General features: G+C 37.0%; 1 protein-coding gene across 2 annotated transcripts in view; it reads right to left on the bottom strand.

Moving 5' to 3' along the window:
* DMXL1 (Dmx like 1) overlaps positions 1 to 20602 on the bottom strand; it is a 129108-nt gene that overhangs the window by 22467 nt on the left and 86039 nt on the right. Inside the window, exons 21-29 of one of the 2 annotated variants that reach the window (XM_063454118.1) lie at positions 18931 to 19028; positions 17743 to 17908; positions 16986 to 17238; positions 15345 to 16399; positions 12606 to 12791; positions 11309 to 11385; positions 9092 to 9222; positions 7344 to 7592; positions 4057 to 4224 (exon numbers count right to left, since the gene is read on the bottom strand). In XM_063454118.1, the coding sequence (XP_063310188.1) occupies positions 4088 to 4224; positions 7344 to 7592; positions 9092 to 9222; positions 11309 to 11385; positions 12606 to 12791; positions 15345 to 16399; positions 16986 to 17238; positions 17743 to 17908; positions 18931 to 19028 (2352 nt within the window). In that variant the 3' untranslated portion in view covers positions 4057 to 4087. Of the gene's footprint in view, positions 1 to 4056; positions 4225 to 7343; positions 7593 to 9091; positions 9223 to 11308; positions 11386 to 12605; positions 12792 to 15344; positions 16400 to 16985; positions 17239 to 17742; positions 17909 to 18930; positions 19029 to 20602 lie in introns of those variants that run through there. The other variant, XM_063454117.1, reaches the window with a different exon arrangement.

Genomic DNA, 20602 nt, shown 5'->3' with positions numbered 1-20602 from the left:
GTGCTCTCAATGCATAGGAACCACGGTGCCTGTGCTGTGGTAGCCATGGTAACCCCACAATCCAATTTGGCTGTTGCCGGGTAGGGAGTATAGGAACGGAGTGCTGTCAATGAAGCCAATATGTCGGCATTACAGAAAAGGTTTGCCCTGCAGGGGGAAGTGCTTCCAAGTAAGGCAAATAAAAGAATATTGCAGGGGAAGTGCAGGCCAACCAGAGGTGAATGTTACAGGAGAGTAATACCCATGAAGTTGAGGACATAGTTAACTCTAATAGCCATAATTGTAACCAAATTCCCTCCATTCATTTATTGTAGCTTCTCCAAGATAGAGTTATGAGTGCAATCATCCTGGTACTCTGCTACTTTGATACTTAACATTCTTAAATATGGGCTACACCAATGGTCGTATGAATGCATATTACAATAATAGGTAGGCTACTTCATAAGTTTTTGTTGTAATATGAAAGTATAAGCATTGCTCTTCAAATTCCATATTATTCAGGTTAGCATTAAATCCCTTCCCCAAAAATTACCAAATGGAAACAACTTACCTTCTTGTAAGACGTAAATACTTAAGCTGCAATGCAATGCATTCTATTTTTACCAATTTCATTTTAAAAACGTGCAAACTGACATGCACATGCATAACTCAAAGTGTCATGTGAAGTTAAGAAATGTTGGTAAAGAGAACAATGTTTTAGTTGGGAGGGGGCATACACATAAGTGACTGATTACCTACATGTATAATTTATTTATCTAGGCACAAGGTTTCTCTTTTATTTTTTATTTTTTGTGTATTCCTCATTCTAGGGTCCTCTACCAGATGCCTGTAAGTCTGAGGGTTTTTAACAGTTTCTTGGCTGTTCCTAGAACGGCACTCTTCTGGACAGCGATCTCAGATGTCCCACCTTGAAATCTGCTGAAGCCACTCCCCAAACCTGGGGTGCTCCAATCACAACTGGGATTACTATTCACTTTCCAAATTCTTTCTAGCTCCCTTTTCAGTCCTTGGTATAAGTCCACCTTTCCAAGTTCCCTTTTCTTGATGTTATAGCCACTTGGTATTGCCACATCCACCACCACTGCAGTCTTTCGTTCATTGTCTACCACCACAATGTCAGGTTGGTTGGCCAATACTTGTCTGTCTGTATCTAAAAGTCCCACAGGATCTTAGCCCAGTCAAAACTACAGTTTGTTAGGCAGGTCTAATTCATATTCTGTGCAGATATTTCAGTACACAAGTCCAGCAATTTGTTTGTGCCTGTCAATATATGTTGTCCCTTCAAACATCTTGCACCCGGCAAAAATGGGCTGGATTTTCTCAGAGGCCTCTTTGCACAGTCTGCACCTTGAGTCTTGTGTGGTAGACTCCCACTTCTACTGATCTGGTGAAACTGCCTGTTCCTAAGTTGCTAGATAGGATTTCCTAATGTAAGCCAGATCCACTATCTGCCAGAGGTACACCTCATGGAGAGGTTTTGTCTTGCCACGGAGCCTCTTTTTCTACATCCTCTATATGTTGTTGTCTCAGGCATTCCCTTAGCAGTTCATCTTTGGGAGCCATCTTCGTGATATATAGTTTCCAGGGTTTGACATCCATGGTGACCAGGTCTTCTCTTGACCAGGTTATTATTCCAGCTGGGTATCTGATAAACCGATGTGTTAATGGTTTGGATCTTGTTCTTGCCATGGGACTTCAGAACCTAGCAGACTCTCTAGAGGTACTATTTTGCTATCCCTCCTTACCACTTCCTCATAGCTGCCGTGTACTTGTGTTACACACAGGTACTTGTAGTTGTTTTCTATATCTCCGATTTTACCTTCTGGTATTTAAACTCCTTCTGCCCGGATCTTCTTCCCTCTTTTTGTTATCACTTACCAGCACTTATCTAGTCTGAATGACATTCCTATGTCCTTGTTGTATAGACTAGTTAAGTGGATCAGTAAGACAATGTCCAACTCACTCTTCGCATTAAATTTTGATGTCGTCCATGCAGAGTAGGTGGCTCATGGAAGCTCCACTCTTGAACCTCTACCACAACAAGAGGACATAGTCTTAAATTAGAGGGACAAAGGTTTAAAAATAATATCAGGAAGTATTACTTTACTGGGAGGGTAGTAGACGCATGGAATAGCCTTCCAGCTGAAGTGGTAGAGGTTAACACAGTAAAGGAGTTTAAGCATGCGTGGGATAGGCATAAGGCTATCCTAACTATAAGATAAGGCTAGGGACAGCTAGAATAAAGAAAGTATTTCGAAAATTGGGCAGACTAGATGGGCCGAATGGTTCTGATCTGCCGTCACATTCTATGTTTCTATGTAACCTGTATCCGTATCCCTTCATTGTCTGCCGATGCAATGACAGAGCTGGGAGAAAAAACTATTTTTAAATAGGGTTTTTTTTTTTTAAATTCCCAATCTATACATTTGCTAGTACAACTTGTAGATGAAATTGTATGCCTTTTCAAAAGAGCATAAATAAAAATTCCACTACAGTTATACTTTAAAACTTGGTAATGGACATTGTATATCACATGTCAAAGACTGGACATAATACAGAGTAGTTAAGAAAAGTAAAAAAGTCAAACAGCAAAATACATTTCTATCTACTAACTCTGCATCTGACTTTTTATTAAGATTTAAGGATGTAACCAAGCTCATACTGCCATCACATCATTTCACAAACAAAATTAAACAATAATTGTGAGAATATTACTATTTTCTCAGCAAAAGTGTTATAGAAATAAGTGAAATGACCGATTTCAGCAATTTCATTTCACTGATTTTCAAAATCCAGTTATCTGTTGCATACACACCATGCAAATAAAAATCTAAATGAGGTCTACCTTTAGGATGCCATTGTGTTGTCACAGTGAGTTAATGTTAACGCTAATATTCACGTGTGATGAATCATATGTGAATGCGTTCTTACACTAGTTTTAGTCTGTGCTTGTGGTTCTTAGTTTATATTTTTGGTGCATTGTTGGATTAAACTGAAGATCACAGACCTTTCTTCAAGTATATAAAGTCTGGTCTTTGCACTACTGCATTCACCCACATCTCCATATATTATATAGAAGATACATTTTCTTGGAATGACCACTCCTGGCCAACCCAATAATGTTGGTTGGTGTGCTTTAATATGCATTAAACACTTACATTACAGTACTAGATGTTTATGAAAACATATACAGCACTAACTTTAAGGGCTGATATTGCTTTTGGATACATACAAAAGCATACACATTCATAAACTGACTTGCACGCTGTATCTCATTCATGAAAATTATATGCATAAGACGCAACCACTGGAAGTAATAGCAGGCACTAAAATGGTACATTGCATAAACTACAATTACATCTAACATTTTGATTTGTGGTCTGCGTTCATGTTTCCTATATAAGGCTTGCAACCTTATTCGTCTATTTAATCTGAAATCTATAAACAGTCACAGTCAAGATTAATCAAATCAATTTGTCTGTTTTAAATGTATTGGGCTTTTTGCTTGCAGTTAAATTGTTTTTAATTTAATAGTCTTCAATGATACCTAGGAAAATACAGGTGATTTGGAATACTTTTCATTTCAAAACAAGAACAATGAAGATAAACAAACTTAGCCGTGCGTTGCTGGAGCAGTCAGTAAAGCAACACTAAGCAGAGGAAAAACTTAGATGAGTTGTCAAAAGCAAGCACCAAAAGAAACAAAAAAATAAGAATATTTTGTAAGGTTAACAGGTTACATTAAACACAAACACAATTTTCAAAAAGAAAGCAGGAAAAAAGTCAAAACACACTTGTAAAATCGAAGAAAACACTGAATATAAGAAAATGGATTTCTAATAGTTTGTGTAATTTATTTGCTTCCAAAATGTTTTAGCAATACAAAGTGTTGATTAAAGAGAAATGCTCAAAAATTGTGACTGCAAGATGTTTTTTTGCCCAACATTTAGAAATCCATAGACAAAAATAAATAAATAAATTAAAGCAGCTTAAAAAAAACAAAAAAAAAAACTGAAATCACTCTTTAGATTGGCCTATCGTCTTAGTAATGCAAAATCAGAAGTGTGCACGTTCAATTTGATGGCCTTTAACTAAAATCTAGCATCTTGCCTTCAGGAATGGGAGAGCTATGAGTACTGATGGCAGTTAGGGCTTTGGAAAAGCCAACACATTCCATGGAGAACACAACTACCTGATGTGGGCTAGGAATAGAAAAGTATTTTCCTGCCAAAACAAAGAGAGAAAACATTCAATGCACATGGGGGCAAAAAAAGGGACTTACAAGAGCAGTAAAGTAAACTACAGTCACAATACCTGGGAACTTGACAGCTATGCCACATTTTAAGGTAATATTGGGCGTCACAGGAAGTGATAGTAGCTACAAATATTCTGCGGTCATCTCCATATGCCCGCCCCCAGTCTCACCACATTCTGGGGTACACTCATCCCTTTCAGTTCCCACAGGAAAAGTAAAGGGGGAGGAAATCCAGAACGGGATGTTTACAAAGTTTACAGGTATGACACTGACACTGGGTCATTCAAAATCTCCTTAAGACTAACATGCTGTTTTGTTTTTTTTCAAAAATATTTTGTACTTAAAGCAGTATTGAATGATTAACACCACTGCAGGCAACACGTAAGTAAGACTTTGTAGTGGTCTAGTAAGGGGAGGACACAGAGCCTCAGTTCTGTGTCACACTCTATGTGCAGTTTGGAGAGGGAAAGAAAATACCCAAAACAAGAATAGGGAGCTAGTGAGAAGCTTTTAAAAGGGATACTGTAGGCACCAACTACTTACTCTCATTTAAGCAGCTATAGTGTCTGGAGTTCCCTGGGGTTGTCCTTCCAATCATCATTAAACTGTTTTAATACTAAATGAGGGACTTCTGCAGACCATCCACTCGGTGGTGCTTGGGCTAACGAGGAAGCAATAGCTTTAAGTACTTGACAACTGATTGGCTGAGAGTGTCAATTGTCTGCTTTCAGCTTATCACAGCACCTATTGCTGGTATGAATTGATATGGCTAGAAGCAAGTGCGCAATCTGTTCCTTAGCCATGCCTCCAGTGGATGTGTGTCAGAGACCCTTATTTAGTGTTTAACTTCTTGAAAATAATTTAGCACTAAATGAAGGGACAGTGCCAAAGGACTTCAGGGACTACATCCAATTCAATGAGATAAAATGGTTATAGTGCAGACACTGCCTTAAAGGGGCACTGCAGACCCCTAAAACACTTAGAGTATGTTCCTTTTATTCAACATTTTTAAGAAGTGCACATTTAATTAGAAATGGACACTTATAAATGAACCTTGTTACCACCACGGCTGTCAAGCAGATAACACGCCCTGTTACCTAGTTGGTTAGCCCAGTGGAGCTAAACCAAAGAGTCAACACCTGCCTTGCAAATACATCTAAATGAGCTGCATTGGGAAGTCTGTAAATGGAGAGGCACAGAAACTCTGGGCTGGGTTATAAGTCTGCAGACAGGAGAACTGCATGTTTTGTAAGCTGTTTTTAGATGCATCCCCCAAACCCCAATGGAAATAAAAAGCAAGTTTACATGCATGCATGTTTTCATTTTGGGTACAACTACTAAATAGTGATTTAGATTTATTTTGTATTTGGGGAGTGGTGGGTCCCTTTATGTTAAAGACTTCCTATTTCTTAGCATAACAAAGCAATTGTGAACTGCAAACAACGTTGTGTGATGATGATTAAATCCAATAAACCGTGGTTTATGGTAAGTGAATTCAAGAGCTTTAACAACAACAACAACAATACATTAATACATAACACTACACAGATAAATAATCTGCGTTAAACAGTTCAAAAACAGAACTCACAGGTGGCAAGTGGCTGCTGGAAAATAAAGCTCTGAACATAATTAAGGGACATGTTAAGCGCCAACAGCACTTTAATATATTAAAAAGTTTTTTGTTTTTGGATTTTTTTAGACCCTTTAAGGTTTTTTCTTTTAATCAAATGCAACACTGCCACTTCAGAGAAACAGGAATGTTTATACTAGAGGTACTTCCTCTGAATGTGAAGACCTTTGAAAATTGAGCATTCAGCATCATCACACTAAAAATAATAATGCTCGATACTGTTAATGCTTCTCAAAGAGAAGTATTTGATTCAATGATTTCCTGTCAGAAGTATCCAGTTGGCAGACTATGTCAAATGCTGCAATGCACCATATGCCCTGTCCCCAATACGAGGGAATATGAGAACGTTGGAGTGAACTGGGATCATCAGCACTTAAGACTACAGAGAAGATTGAGCATCTGCGCTGAGGAGACTGTCTGGTGGTAGATAACAGGTAAGTTTAAAGTATTTTTTTTTATTTAAGAAAGGTGGAAGCTTTTATCTATAAGGACAAAGGAACACATTTAACTATATAAATAATATATTAATGTTCTAAGATTGTAGCTTTAAACGGATGTAAACATCTAAAGGAAATTTTAGAAGGCACTATAAAGGTTTTTCAAAGGTGAGAATACAAAGTGAACTTAAATTTTTTTTAGGATAAAATAGCTAAATCCGGAAAAATCTCCAAGTGAGCTATGCGTCCAGTTCAACTACTTTGACCAAATATATTAAATTCAGTTTGAATTCTCACATTAGTGAATAACTGTTAATTTATTAACCAGATTTTTATTTCTTATTAACTTCAGTTTAGATTCTCTGTCTTAGTTTAATGGGTATTAAATATGATTTTGATAAAAAAAAAAAAAAAAAAAAAAAAAATGAACAAGAACCCGCACAATGAAAAACGAAGAAGAACCCGCACAGATTACACTTCCTTCAGTAATCTTGTTAATCTGTCTTAATACATGCAATTCTGCTTTAAATACAAAAAAAGTATGAAGATTCAAACATAAAATCCATACAGCAAATCATAAAATAATTACTCAACATTGCTAATATACCAATTCCCAATTTACATAGAAAACAGCTAACCAGTACTTAATTGTCAATAGTCAAATTTATGAAAATGAACACAAAAATATATGCAAAAATAATAGAAAAAACTACAAAGGGAAATATTTCCACAAATTAAATAAAAAAATGTTGGAACTACGTGTGCAATACATTACAAACCTATCTGCCACTAGCAATGCCAATCTGTCTTGTGAGTTTCAAGAACTCATGCTAAACCCCCATTAATCTGTAGACTTCTATGATAATAGGCTGCACCTTTAGGAAACAGAGCATGTTGGAATATCAGTGCAACATTTTAATAATCTAATTTAATATGTACGTTTAAAAAAAACATAAAATAGTAAAGTAATATTCTCATAATGACAGCATTAATGTCACACCCATGTTCAAATTACACCTACCTGTTACCGCTTTAACAGGCATCTGCCCCCTTCCTGCGATTCTTGCACCCCCACCAAAGACTGCAGACCACATTTTATCGCTCAAAGGATGGGCAACAATGCAGAATAACTCTTGGCTAGAGTGCGTAGCAAGGCCGTGGATGAAAAGACTTAGATAAACGGCTGTGAGAATCTCACACAAAAGGATTGTAAGTCCAGGTTGGGCTTCTTCTCCAGCAGAATTCAGCAAGCGAATCAAAGCACTTATCCCTGTAGGGTAATAGAGTACATTGCCTGCCTTAGTATAACACAACAGTATAAACCAGCATGTTTTCAGGAAAAGGGTGTATGGGAAAGAAAGAATAATATTTAGGTTTATAAAGGGGTTTAAACCAAAAGGAAAAGAATAATCCATTTCAAAGACCAAATACACACAAATTAATTTTACTTACAAATATATATCAGCTAATTAATAATCAAATTATAACTCCATGGAAAAAGAGGGATAGAAAAAAAAAAACAAAAAAAAACAGCTGACATAAAGCAGATGGCAAAACACACATTAATGTAAAATGCACCATACAAGCACCACAACCATTACCATCTTAATATACTGGTTGTGGTGCATAGATGCGGTTACTTAGACAATGTAAAACATTCAGATAAGCTAGGAAAGGATTTGCATTTTCAAAGTAGATACATTTAATATAATTAAAACTGTTAAAATATACAAAAAAAAATAAACAGTTGTAGATGTCCACAGGCTTGTAATAAGGTCCGAAACGCATTTTGTCCAACATATGGGATTTCTCAATCAGAAACGGATTTTAGATCAGATTTAAACTATTACTGCTCGAATAACTGAATACTACACCAGAAGTTGTTGTAGCCAATACCCTACACAATAGTGTAGTAGCTGTGGTTTAATTTCATTTAGTGAAGCAGCACTTTAAACACCTTTTTGTGCACATAGCACTTTTTTTATTGTATAACAATGTAAAACACTGCCATTTCTGAGGAGATTGCTCTGTTGCTGGACACTAACAAGTAGGTTCTCTTTTTTTTTTTTTTACTTTTCCTATATTAACAATCTAAAGTAAAAAAAGAAAAACTAACAAAGAGCATATTCAAGTTAAAAACGATTTTTTTTTATATGGTACACACTTGCACTTAATAGCTGTAAAGACATTTGAGGATCTTTTTTGGTTGTCTTTTGCCAACACAAATTCACATATGCATAAAATGTGTAATCCAATTTGGCCCACAGATAATATATACGCCATTGTAACAGATGGCACCTACATGCCCACAGTGTATACAACAACCAGAAAGTAGCTTTTCTCAAATAGTTGCCCAATTTCTCATGAAGTCATAGCTGTATTAAAAGTTGAAATTTAGGTCTGACCACATGCTGAACAGATTTGTATAGCTTTCCGATGATTCAGGTATCCCAAGAACACTTGATGCACAGTAGTGATATGCCTAAGAAGTCTCAGCAATTTGCAGACCTTCAAGCAAGCTGGATGTTATAAAAAAAAGAACAGTCGAACTGATGTCTGATTACTAAACATTTTGATCTTGAGGTGGGTTTAAAATGCTTACCTGTTATGTCACTTTAATCAGAACCATCGGCTGAATTTTATATATATATATATATATATATATATATATGTGTGTGTGTGTGTGTGTGTGTGTGTGTAGGCAGAATGGTTTATAATTTTCACTTTTTTTTTTTTTTTTTTTTAAATATAACTTAAGGATTGCATTACCTGGCCAATGAGTAGGAGAGGTATTTGGTGTCACGGCTTCATCCAAGCTGGTTGTTCTAATTGGTTGCCTATGGATAAGCAGCACACTTTGGTATGCCATGCCTGTGAATGGGTTGGCTTGCAAGGAGGAACTGTTAAAAAAAAAAAAATTAAAAAAAAAAAATTAAAAAAAAAAAATTATAGAGTTCACAAAAACTATGGTCGCTTATTGTATTAAGGCTGTAAATTGTATTGTCTGTATTAGATCAATGCTGAGGAATGGAGCGGAAAACATCTGTAATGTGATAATCTAAGCACCACAACAATTTCAGCTTAATGTGGTTTTGGATTAAAAATCATGATCCTGTAGTTTAATTTCTCATCTATCTTCCAATTTAGCAGATAAAATACTTTTTTATGCAGCCCTAACCACACCTCTGAAAAAGGTTTAATTTTTACAGCACTTTGTGTTTACATTAGAAGTTCTTATCTTGTGCTCTTTAATCACAGTCGAGTCTCCTGCAATCTGTAGCAGGAAATAAGAAATTAAGGGAAGCTCTCTAATCTATGTTTGGGGGAAATTCTCTGAACATAGACCAGCTCTCTAACTTGGGAAATCCCTTGAATCCCCATGCTAGAGAGCTGGTCGTGTGAGCCATCATAAAACAGGTAGGTCGTTAAGTGAGGACCACTTGTATAGCTATCTCAGTATAATACTCAACTCTTTGTAATTTATAGATTTCTTTCAGTTGTGCGCAGCTTGTTTTATTGTAGGAGCATATCTGTATTATGCTCAGCTCTCTGTACTATATATCTGCAAAATTCTTGGAGGGGGAAATATTTCCACCAATTGGAGGGGGAAGTATTGGAGGGGAAGCACTTAAAGGATCCCTATAGGGTCAGGAACACAAACATGTATTCCTGACCCTATAGTGTTAACACCATCTAGCCCCCCCAGGCCCCTCATGCCTCCATAAATATAGTACAAATCTTACTGTATTCAAGCAGCCAGAAGCTGTATCTCTGCATGCTGTTAGACTCAGGAAAAAAAAGCAGTCTGCTGACATCATCAGAAGTGGTGGCCTGATCCAATCATAATGCTTCCCTGTAGGATTGGCTGAGACTGACAAAGAGGCAGATCAGGGGCAGAGCCAGCATGATTCAAACACAGCCCTGGCCAATCAGCATCTCCTCATACAGATTAATTGAATCAATGAATCTCTATGAGGAAAGTTCAGTGTCTGCATGCAGAGGGAGGAGATACTGAATGTTTGGATGCATTTTAGGCAGCCATGACACAGGAAAGATCTCTAACAGCCATCTGAGGAGTGACCAGTGAAGTTATCACTAGGCTGTAATGTGAACACTGCATTTTCTCTGAAAATACAGTGTTTACAGCAAAAAGCCTGAAGGTAATGATTCTACTCACCAGAACAAATTCAATAAGCTGTAGTTGTTCTGGTGACTATGGTGTCCCTTTAACCATCTTAGAACTTCACCAGCTGCCACTGGTTCTAACAGAGGTCACACGATATAGTAAAAAATGGTTGACAATCCTATTATAATTGAAAGAATACCTTGTTGTGCACCATAAATTTAAAAGAATATCAGGACTGGGCTGACACTAGGTGTTAGCCCACTGGAAAGTCAGCCTGGAAATTTGGAGCTAATTTTTTTTTAATTTATTATTTTTACTGTATTGTTTCTGCTAAAAATCTGCAACTAACTAGGGATGTGTTTCAAATAGTTCTGCCAATGTGATTTATTTGTGTGAACACTGTTTAGCTACTATAAGTATATCATTCTAGAATTGAAGCAGTTCTTAGTGGTTGGACGAGGAAGTTCGTTTAAAATATGACATTCCTGGATATACAAAATAATAGTGGTTTAAAAGCTACAACTTTTAAAATTCTCCACAAAACTAATACATACCACAAAATCAATGTAAATACTGCATGTCTTCATTACACAAAAGAAAATAGAGCACATATTTCTTTCAAGGTGTATGCATTATAGTTTTAAATTAGGAGCAACAATACAAGCTGCTGGGAAATGGCACAGAATATTAAAAAGATATATAGATTTACAATATTTTACAAAGTGTGTAGTAAAAGACATTATTTAGAACATTTCTTGCAGTACATTAATATCTAATGAGCTTAAAACAAGACAAAAGCAAATACAATACAGTAGACTGCTCCTTTCAGAAGACTACAGAACTTTGGATCACAAATATACCTGTTGGCTTGCCCTCCACAAAGGCACTGATATATACAAGCAGATAATGATGCAGCCAAGGTATGCATAACATAGATCTGTAAAATACAATTAAAAATATAAAGTTATCTCTGACTAATACAAAATCAATGGTTTTCACAATACAATGCCAATACCTTTGGAAAAATAGGTGTAAGTACAGCAAAGTCAAATTGTTTATGTAACCTCAATGATTCTGCAGTTATTTTCAGGTGGTCACTCACTGCTAACGGAAAGACTGCTTTTTAAGTGTGGCGAAAACCACATCTATTCACATTTTGTGCCATGGAATCACACAAGTAGCAATAAACTGACATTTCCAATGATCCATTTACCATGCCTGACTGATGCATATTATCAGTTGAATATACGGTAATAATGTACATTAAAACTGTGTATCCTAAACATGTTCTGATGAAGAGGTGCAGTATTTCTTCAAGTACTCTAATAAATTATATTTAGCATAAATATGAGGAGTGGATTATGGACCACTGGAAATGTTATATATTGATTAATAAACCTAAACATTGATATACCAAAATGTGTTTTGCAATACAAGCATAAAGGAGATTAGGCAAGCTGGGTAATTATGACTGTAAAATACATGACCCTGCCTGATCTCTGGGAATAGGGGGCACACCCTGAACATGCATTTCTCAGAAATTTGCGAGATACATTAATCTACACATTGCAACCTCCCTGTCCAACTGGTCACTACCTGGCAACAGTTCTCTCCATGTTACCCCCTCCACTGCCTCTCTGCCTACCCCCACTGGATGTCCCCGGTCTCTTTAAACACATCTTCCTTCCCACTGACACACACACACCTACCTTCCCCCCTTCTCACTGCTGTAGGCTGCACATACAGAGACAACTCTGCCCCGACCACCATGATCAGTGTGTAATATTTCTGTAGTCTGCAGTTGCATACAGTGATGGCTGCTTTGTCTTCCCTGAGACGTCAAAGGTTTATAAAATTGTGTTCAAGGACGTGTGTGTGTGTGTGTGTGTGTGTGTGTGTGTGTGTGTGTGTGTGTGTGTGTGTGTGTGTATATATATATACACACACACATACACACACACTATTTTTATAAATAGTTTTTTTAAATAAAATAGTTTTTTAAATAATGTTTAGTTACAGTAAATGATCAGACATTGTATAAGCCTACCACAAAGTCATTGTACTCCCATTTTACATAGATAATCTCCATGTAATCATATTTTTCACTTCAGATTTTAAGCTCATTCAAACAAACAATACAGTAATATCACAACATACCTTGTTATTATGAGAATCAGGGTGAGGAGGTGAATCAAGATCTATAATTGCATGCAAAATATCATGAGTTAAATTACTAAGATGCAGTAAAGGAGAGGCCACGACTGTTTTGGCACTTGCTGTACAGGCAAAAAGAAGAGGAACTGAGGTCTGCTCTGTCTGTGTATTTGTAATGTCTGCACCATCCTAAAAGGAAACAAAACAAGTATGTTAATTAAATGATTCAAAAACGTTTTAACAATTAACAACCCTAGGAATCCTGACAGCTGGCTCTGTTAAAATCGTCAGTATCTGTAAAATGCTTTACACAGATGAGCAGGATATCAAGCAGAATTTCTTATGTTAAACTACCAAAATTATCACAATATTCTTAGACTTGGTGTAAACATTCAAAGCCTCTGGGTACTCAAGTAAATTACAGGAAATTACATGATATCCACTATTTTTCCCCTGGTTGCGATAACATTAAAAGCAACAGAGGTGAAGAATTCTTGTTACTATCATTAGAAGAAGTTTCTATATCTTCATTAACTCTATTTATCTATTGTTCGTTCTATCCAGCCTACTTTAATAATTAGTCTCTGTGCGTAGATTAGTGGGAGTTCGCATCTTCATTGGTTTCCACCTCTTATTAATATATACCCTCATATAACCCCACTGATATTGAAACAGCGGGGATGCTTTAGATTTCTATTTCTTTAAACTAGACTGTTTCCTTAGTACCTTTATTTGTGGGAGTTACCACTTGTTTCTTAGAATCTACTTTAGAGGTATTTGAGAGGAATCCAATTTTTCCTGTCCACTTGTTCTACTTCGTTTATTTTGCATCATACTCCCTCTAGTGGTATCTACCAGTAAGCAGGTATTCTTTTTAGAAACATTGTACAACAGACACTTTATCTAGTCTGATTTGTTCATAGTGATAGATCCCATTACGTTGCATATTATGCACTGTTTCATTAAGCCTCTGTTGTACATTGCAATGTGGTTTATAACTTTTCCTTTGCTATACTTGATACTACTTTTCAGTGCCTGTGGGAGTTTAATTCACTGTGATTATCCCCTTACCAGTCAGGAGACTTCTTTTAGGGACTTCTTTTAGGGTCTCTCCTTTCATTCTTTCTTAGTTATTTTCTAGTTATTGGGGTCATGGCCAGGATAGCCTGGTATTATCCACACTGACGATCTGAACCTCATCACTGGTTCTTGGAGGAGACTGCTGTCCAACCTTTTACCCTGTGACTATGTCCCCTGCAATGGACCTGGTTAAACTACTTTAAAGGGTTCTGTTCATGTGAAGTATAAACTTTTGTACTCGAGACAGAGAGACAGACCGTTAGCACTAATTCTCTGGAACTGTTTTGGGCATGGGACCATGTACATGGTCGGTCAAAAATAAGACTTCCAGGCAATTCCTGAACCCCTGAACTGATCTGAGTGATTTTTGGAATATGTTGGTCACCCAGATCAGGGCAAGTAACATTTGTGTGGTTTTATGTATTTTTAGGGTACTGTTGGGCTTGTATTGTGTTTTACAAAAGTATATTTTTTCTGTGCTTGGAAATAATTAGATTAGAATTAGTACAGTTACTGATCCAATTATCTCCCAAGCAGAGGGGAGGGATTGTGTTCTATGTGTGGGAGTGCCTTGCCCGTAAATGTGTTATTATTGGTTTGTAAATTTGTGTCCCTGTCCCCAACAAGGTCCATATGGGAAACCACCTTGCTTAGGGACTTGCATAAAAGGCCAGTGTGGCTCCCATTAAAAAGAGAGATTTGTTTACCCCTTCATGAGGTCTTGGCGAACTACATTCACTCGGGGGATTGCAATATCACAATACTCCTCTGAGTATAATCACTAGCTCTTCTAAGAGCTGTTCCTGCTACGCTCTCTGGATTAGGAGAGGCTACCCACTGGAAGCTGGATACTGGTCTTGGGTCCAGGGTGGGTGGAGGATGGCGAGACCCCAACCAAGCTGCGGCGGTTCGTGGCATTTACGGTGGTTATGGTGTTCCAGTACAGTGCTTATGGTGCTCGCAGGTACTAGGAAGCAGCGATTGACTGAGGTACCGGGTCGGGGTGCCAGGCAGTCCGTCACACACACTGACCTTTTACGCTACTGAACCTTGGTTAAGCGAGATATTTTGCTTGATATCCACTATGCAATAACATTTTTCATAAGGTGTGTATGAGCATGTGTAATTTTATTGAAAACAGCACTACAACTCATGTTGGCTAGATCGCTAGTAAATATATGAACAGTGATTCAAAAATTATTATTTCTTGATTTCCCTGTGTTTTACATCTACGCCACTGCGGTAAAGACAACAAGTATGTGGTCTACTCGTTGCTGTGTGGAATCGTCCTCTCTAATAGATACATTTATGTATAAGAAGACTCTTGTCAGAGGTACTGGCTCAGAGTCCAAATCAATTTTAAACATGAACCATGTAATCCAATAATACACATTTCATACAACATACAGTCATATACAAGCATGCAGAAGAACAGACCATGAGGCCTGCCTCTGATCCAATGGCTGCCAAACATATAAGCTTGAGAATATGTGGGAGGCTTTTGAGATCTAAATAAAGACTCATTTGCTATGAATCTTTTAGTGAATCACTCCAAAACAAAACTGTCTGAATTCTAATTGTAAAGTAGATGTGAATGTGCACTTTGCAAAACATGTAAAAATCTGCAGTTTTTAAATCAGTGAAATGAATGGATGTTTGTACCTGTTGGGATTCTTGCAGCAGCAATATTAATTCCATTCTTACAGAAGCTAGTCCTCCACCATGAGATCCATGAAGAACACAAAAACTCAGAAACATTCGCAGCAGGGACTGAAATTTCAGAAGCCATTGGCGCCTCCGAAATACTTCTTTTTGCTGCTTACTGGTAATTTGGTCAGAGGAATTATCTAAACTATCTCCATTAGGAAATTCAGCAGTTCCACTTGAATTTGTCTCATCCGGATTTCCATTGTAATCACAAATCTTTTGAAGAGCAGCAACAGCTCTTTCAAGCCAGCTATACAGCTGATATCTTAGTTTTCCACCATCAACTTCATAACCTGTGGACAATGTCCTGAGCTCTCCAGTTAGAATTTTTAAGCACGAATGAAATTTTAATTGTGAAGCAATAACATCTTCAGAGGGACTAAGAATATCATTTTCATCTATACTCGTAGAGTCTGAGTAAGTAGTGCTAGTTTCCTCCCGTTTCAACCTCTCTATGCCGTGCAAAGGTTTGACTTCTTTCATTGATAAACCAGATACTCCAGATTCATCCTCACTTTCGCTGTCCCATTTTAATTCCAACTCATCATCTTCAATGGTCATGGATGGTTGACTCCAATCAAAAGAAAGAGCAGAGTTTGTCTCTTTGTCTGAGAATGCAAAAGGTGAGTTAAAACCATTGACCAAAGAATTTGAATCTTTTTCTTCAGGTACGAGAGATACAGGGGTTGACACTTTGCTTGTGTCTGTGAAACTTGATGTACGAATAAACGTTTTTGACCGCTTCACTACTTTAGGCATTTTAGATATAACTTCAAGGGCTAGCATAGGGCACCCAGCTTTTAAATGGGCATGGGCAGTTGTGAAAAACAATCTTCTTTCTCCTAAATTTATTTTGTCTGCCAAACCATTTTCCCCTGTGACACACATTTTGGTGGAAGATGACTCTGAGGTTCCAAAGTAACGTCTCAATAACATAGGATGCGTCCGCAAAAAATTGTAGAAGTTAAAAACGGACGGATCACAACTTGAAGACAGAGTCCAGGCGTCATCTATAATAAAACAAATACATGTATAAATGATGTTAATTTGAAAACATTTCTGATAAAAAAAAATAAAAAAATGCAAAACTCTTAAAGCTTGTCATAAACCCATCCTTAAATACCATTAATACATTGTACCTTTAAATTCATTTAAAAAAAATTAACAAAATTTTACTCACAAACTGACATGTGAAACCTAAACCACAATGCTACTTTCCATGGTGTATTGCAGTTGTCAATATTATCTAGAAATGTATCACATTTAAAGTGTACCTGATGTTTTGTTTCTAATAAAATAATCATGTATGTAAATATTACAAGTAACAAGCTGGAATCCATGTCATTCTGTGGAAACCTTATGGAGGTATGCGGTAAGAAACCAGGTGTTCAGTTTTAAAATGCTGCTGTGTGCTAGACACTACTGAACACTCAACTCTAATTCCTACATTGCCCAACTAAAGAAGGAAACTAAATTAAAAATAACTGCCCAAATGATTCAAGGGTGGACACATCACAGGCTTGCCAGGGAAATGTTGATCCAAACATTTAACTAAGCCACAGTGAACATCTTTATGGTTGCAGTATTAATGTTTACCTTCTTCTTTCACTGGTTGTTTCAATAAAGTGTTAAGTGCTTGGCTATAATTCCCCAAAATCCAGTAAGCCATGCTTCTTACAAAAGGATCAGGGTGCATGAATGATAAAGTTGGCTCTTTGCCTGGAGACTCTATTCCCAGCACCCTCTTTTGCAGGATTGATTTATAAGATGTGGATTTTTCAAATTCTGGCTCATAGAGCCTCGCCAGCACAAGAGCAAGTTGGATATCATTTAATTTTTCAAGGCAAACCTGTAGAGGAAAATCATTTAGAAAAACTCAGACACACAGTTAGCACATTAGTTTGAAATGGCTTAATAACAGATCCCTGTGTTTTTGCCCTTACCAGTATGGCATATGTAAAAATGTCTTCTATAGGTTTTATAAACTGCCTGAAAGTACAATAAAACTACAAATAGACCACTCTAGTAATCATTTTAAACATAATCCCAGACTAACTATGTCACAATAGTGCTTATTTTGTTATGGGGGAACATTTTGAAATTGTGGAAAAACTCAAAAAATCAAAATCAAAGGCATCCAAAACTTTAACAAAGTTAAAAACTAGCAAATCAGCAGAGGTAGATAAATATTTAAGTTTAGATATTTTAGCCTAACAGTAGCAATTCCCTTGACAGTTTCCTACAATTTTTGCTTAGAAAATATCCCACATTTGTTTACAAAGCTAAACTAGGGGAAGGTGTGAGGTAATGAGAAAAAAAAATAAAAAAATCTTATGAGCAAAAGAATGCTTACTTCAACTGCATCTTTTAGAGAGCCCGCCAAAAGAAAAAAAGCTGCAGAGTGTTCAAAGCGCTGTTTTCCAAGCAGCGAAAAAGCATTCTTCAAGGCAGCTTTTCTCCAGCGCTCTTCATTAAAGTTGTTTCCAAAAAACTGAGTCATCTTTGCATCTCGCTGAGACCTGAAAGCCAACAAAGGGAAAAAAATAAGTGCATACGTTTGTAAGAGTTGGTTGGGTGAGTGCATGTGACATAGCCCATTAGTGTGCGTGAGAATGACAGCATTTGGTCTGTGAGAGTGTGTATGAATATTTTTGCTTGCTGTAATGCGTACCTTCAACTATGTGTCTGCATGTGTAATTGATAAGTGAAGTGATGTTAGGGCTAAATGTGCCTAGGTTTCTAATCATTGAGTACCTCACAATGTTTTGAAAGGTGGAGGGCACAACTATTGGCACTCAAAGTGTCAATGAAAATTTTTTTGGGCTCCTACATTCAAAGAAATTCTGTCCGGTCCAGAATTAGAACACATTCTTAACCACATTAGCAATTGAGGATGCATAAAATCACAAGCATATTTAGCTTTCCCACCCATTGGCTGACTACTAAAGCAGGTAACCTACTTGCAAGGGACATGATAAATTGCCACAGGATCCAATTTAAAATACTTCATACATCACAACACATCCTTGAAAATTGCTTTGCCAGAAGCAATATTAAATTACTGCCCTCATAAAATTAGCTTATCTGTCACAAGGAATTCGATGGCACACAATCACTGTGGAAAATGAGTTACACAGTAATAAAGAGCAATTTTAACTGTCAAATGTGAGGTACTCCATGGCAAGTGAATAAAGAAAAGAAATGGCTAAAAAATTATAACACAAACAATCAACAAGGCTACCTCAAAAACTGAAAAGGTGCATATTAACATAATAAGTTACACATAAAAATGAAGTTAATTTAAATTAAATTCAAAGAAAACATTATAAAACAGTTGAAAATGTAATGCATAAACTCAAACCCTAATATACCATTATTTATTAAAGGCTTTTAGTTTGTAAGGATATAGTATCAATCATTTAAAAACTACAGTAAGATTTACATTCCAGGTTCCTTTAAGCAGATGTTTTGCAGATATTTATACACACTACCACCTTCACTGAAGGGGTTAACAATCTGACTAGTAATATATGTCTGTTACCTGTACAAGCCCCATATCACAGCTTTTTTTTTCATAGCGAGATAATATATAGCTGCATCTAGGGGATCGCTATTTCTTTGAAAAGCAGCTTTAGCTACCTAAAACAAACAAAAAGAGAACACAAACACAAACATTACTTCTTGGTCTATATGTATCAACAAATATATTGCAAAGAACAGTTAAAAAACTTTTACGTAAAGTGCTCACTAAGCACCATGGGTGGTTAGTGTGTCCGGATCCCTGCCCAGGATGGCTTATAACTGCAGATATTTACAGCCATAAGATTGTTTTTAACTGGAGCTGTGATGTCAAAGGGAGTCATGTCATTATGTCAACTTGAGAGTATGTCAACTTGAGAGTGTGTCAAGCACATTGTTCCTCTCCTCTTCGTGAAGCAAACTGTACTTAAAGTTAAGGAAGCCACAATGTAGCTTTGGAATAAACTACATATATCTTTAATGTATGCTGGACAGAGGTGTTATGGGAGGGAGGGAGGGAGTAAAGGAAGAAGGGAGGGAAGGAAGGAGTAAAGAAAGAAGAGAGGGAGGAGAAGGGAGGGGAGGAAAGGAGGGAGGAGAGGGGAGGGGAGAAGGAAGGAAGGAAGGAAGGAAGGAAGGAAGGAAGGAAGGAAGGAGAAAACTAGGATGGAATGAGAGGCTTTGGATTGGAGGAGATTCTTCCTAGTTTGTAAATGGTATGCCTTCTGCAGTATTTGCCTAAGAAAGAGCTGAAAGTTTAGGAACTATCAAGGAACACTATAGTATTTGTCTGTCCCCACCAGTCCACCCCCTCAACCCACAAAAGGATTAAAAAACCCTTTCTTGCACTTAATGGACTCCAGCGCTGATGTCCCTCAGCGCTGGGTGGTGCTATTCCCTCGCAGATGTCAGCCAGTGGGGTATCCCAATATTCGCGCTTGGCAAGCGCTGTGCCATAGGAAAGAATTGTCTCAATGCTTTCATGTAGGGGTGTTGTATGTCATCGTGCAAAGCATGAAGACGTCCAGTGTATTTTCAAGTCTTAAACCTGCAATGTAAATGTGTTTTACATTGCAAGTTTAAGGGAATAGAGACACTGCACTTCGATCACTTACATAGCTGAAAAAGAGACATGTATCCATCAAGTTCAGCCTTTTTCACATTTGTTTGTGCTGTTGGTCCAAAAGAAGACACAAAACCCAGTCCAAAGCACATCCAATTTTGCAACAAACTAAGAAATAATTCCTTCTTGACCCCAGAATGGCAGTCAGATATATCCTTGGATCAAAAAGCTATTACCCCAACTGAACATTATATCCTTGTCTATTATGTTTTGCAAATATTTATCAATGGATGTTTAAACATTTGTATAGACTCCCAAGCAAAGAATTCCACATCCTTGCCTCCTCAGGGAAATAATTCTACATCATTATTGTTCTTCCTAAAAAAATTACAATTTAGGATCTGGTCTTGCCAATGATTTATAAAGAGGCAAATTTATATTCTTATCCTGAGATTTAATGCCCCTATTTTGACATGACAATACCTTACTGGTCTTGACAACTGCCGATCGACATTGCACATTGTTGCCTAGTTTGTGGTCTATAACAATTACCAAATCCATCTCATGTGTTATCCCCATTTAAGTTGTAAGTTGCTTGTGCATTCTTTACCCTGAAGTGCTTAACTTTGCA

This window comes from Pelobates fuscus, chromosome 5, assembly GCF_036172605.1.
Source record: "Pelobates fuscus isolate aPelFus1 chromosome 5, aPelFus1.pri, whole genome shotgun sequence".
Classification (NCBI taxonomy): Eukaryota; Metazoa; Chordata; class Amphibia; order Anura; family Pelobatidae; genus Pelobates; species Pelobates fuscus.
Note: the sequence above shows the minus strand (reverse complement) of the source record. Positions and strands in the feature narration are given on the sequence as shown.